We start from the raw sequence: 1,642 nt of genomic DNA, 5'->3' as shown, positions 1-1,642 counted from the left end.
ACCAAAAAAACACGGATCTGACGATTGTCATGATGTCAGTAAAGCTGATCCAACCTCGAGCCTTTTGTGTCTGTGTGTCGCTCGTGCGTGTCGTGGTGTCGTCATCATCTGTCCAGCGTCCACCCATACCGCGTTGGTGTCCAGTCCGAGCCTGGCTGTTCTTCACCTTCCTACACCTAACCTAAAAACCTCGCACGCGAGTTTGCAAGCGCGTTGTCGGGCCCTCCAGCGCAACCCTCTCTGCGCTCGGTTCATCAGATGCGAGCAGCGCTTGCAGCCCCCCGTCATCCGTCAAAAGCTGGAGGGCAATGTCGACGGCGGCCTCCTGCATCATCGTCTCGTCATCGCCAGTGGCTGGGTCTTCTGGCTCCGACCAGACAGCTCCACCGCCCAGCATCTGAGACATGAACGCGAGGTCGAATTCTGGCACGTACGGCGGCAGCTCGGGCATCTGCCTCTGCCCCCTCGCCGCATCGACGAGCGCGCTCGTGTCAGCTCGCCGCTACTCCTGGTGGCTGGTGCCGCTGCTTGGCCGCCGCGCTCGCACTCGCTCCGCTCAATGACATCGTGAGGCTGCAACGGTCTGCGAGCTCCTTTCGCCCAGCGGGTCCACCACAGAGTTCTCCCTGTCATGTGCCCAAATGCGCCCGCCGTTTTTCGTCATACCCCCCCCTCGAAACCCGCCGACTTTGATTGGGTCCGGTTCAACCTCACTCTCATCTTTATACTTACAGACACAAAACGTCAGATCTTGCGCCACCCAGGGCTGGACCTAGTCAGGATGGGAGGCCCCTACCGCGGTACGTATATCCAGCTCTAATCGCCCCCCCTCCCCTCCCCTTTTTTTGCAGACATTGTACATTGAGACAAGTCGACACTTACATACCTCACTTACATACCTACACACGTCACGAGACAGTAGAACAAAAGATCTCACGCGACGTCACGACACGACAACAATCAACAAATAATAAAAATCTCCAACAGAGGTACTCGCGCGACTTGCAACCTTCTCGTAAACGTAAGCATGCGTGTGCAGCGTGAGCCGCTCAAATAGATATCCTCCGCGTCGACGTGACGTGCGAGATCGTGAGCTCGTGTAGCTCCTCCTCGTGCCGCCCCGCCAGTTGCACCTGCCGCTGCCGCTGCTCCTCCAGCCGCGTCTCCTCGTCCGCCTCGAAGCCTCTGAGCTCCACCTGGGCGGCCGCGCGGTCAGCCTCGAGCTGGCGCTGCTCCTCCGCGTGCTTGGCCGCAAACGTCTCGGCGCGCGCCGCCTGGTAGGAGGCGACGCTGGCGCGCGCCGTCTCGAACTCGGCGCGGTGCTTGTCCCACCAACCCGCGTGCGTCTTCTCCACCTGCTCATTGAAGTTGCGCACAAAGTCGGCGATGCTCTGCTTGTGCTGCTCCTCGAGCCGGCTCAGCCGCTGCGCCTGCTCGGCCTTGTGCCGCTTGAGCGTGTCCGACCTGTCGGGGCTCTTGGGCATCTTGTTGGCCTCGGAGAGCAGCGTCTTGTGCTGCTTGTTGCTCGCCTTGACCGTCTCTGTGTGCGAGCGTCGGATCTCGTCCCGCCCGCTGCCGAGGAGCTTTGGCTGCCGCCGCAGGTCCGCCTGCTGGGTTAGGGTTAGGGTTAGGGTCAGGTAAG

At 60.9% G+C, this 1,642-nt stretch overlaps 1 protein-coding gene across 1 annotated transcript in view; it reads right to left on the bottom strand.

The window, feature by feature from the left end:
* Nucleotides 1–1,049: 1,049 nt before the first annotated feature.
* The window catches only part of EMIHUDRAFT_459127 (hypothetical protein), a gene marked incomplete at its 3' end in the record, with an annotated part of 3,685 nt that continues 3,092 nt past the window's right edge, over nt 1,050–1,642 (bottom strand). The window contains exon 3 of the mRNA XM_005768962.1: nt 1,050–1,589. Coding sequence (XP_005769019.1) covers nt 1,050–1,589 — 540 coding nt within the window. The remainder of the gene's footprint in view (nt 1,590–1,642) is intronic.

The sequence above is a fragment of the Emiliania huxleyi genome (genome assembly GCF_000372725.1).
Source record: "Emiliania huxleyi CCMP1516 unplaced genomic scaffold EMIHUscaffold_438, whole genome shotgun sequence".
Taxonomy (NCBI): Eukaryota; Haptophyta; order Isochrysidales; family Noelaerhabdaceae; genus Emiliania; species Emiliania huxleyi.
Note: the sequence above shows the minus strand (reverse complement) of the source record. Positions and strands in the feature narration are given on the sequence as shown.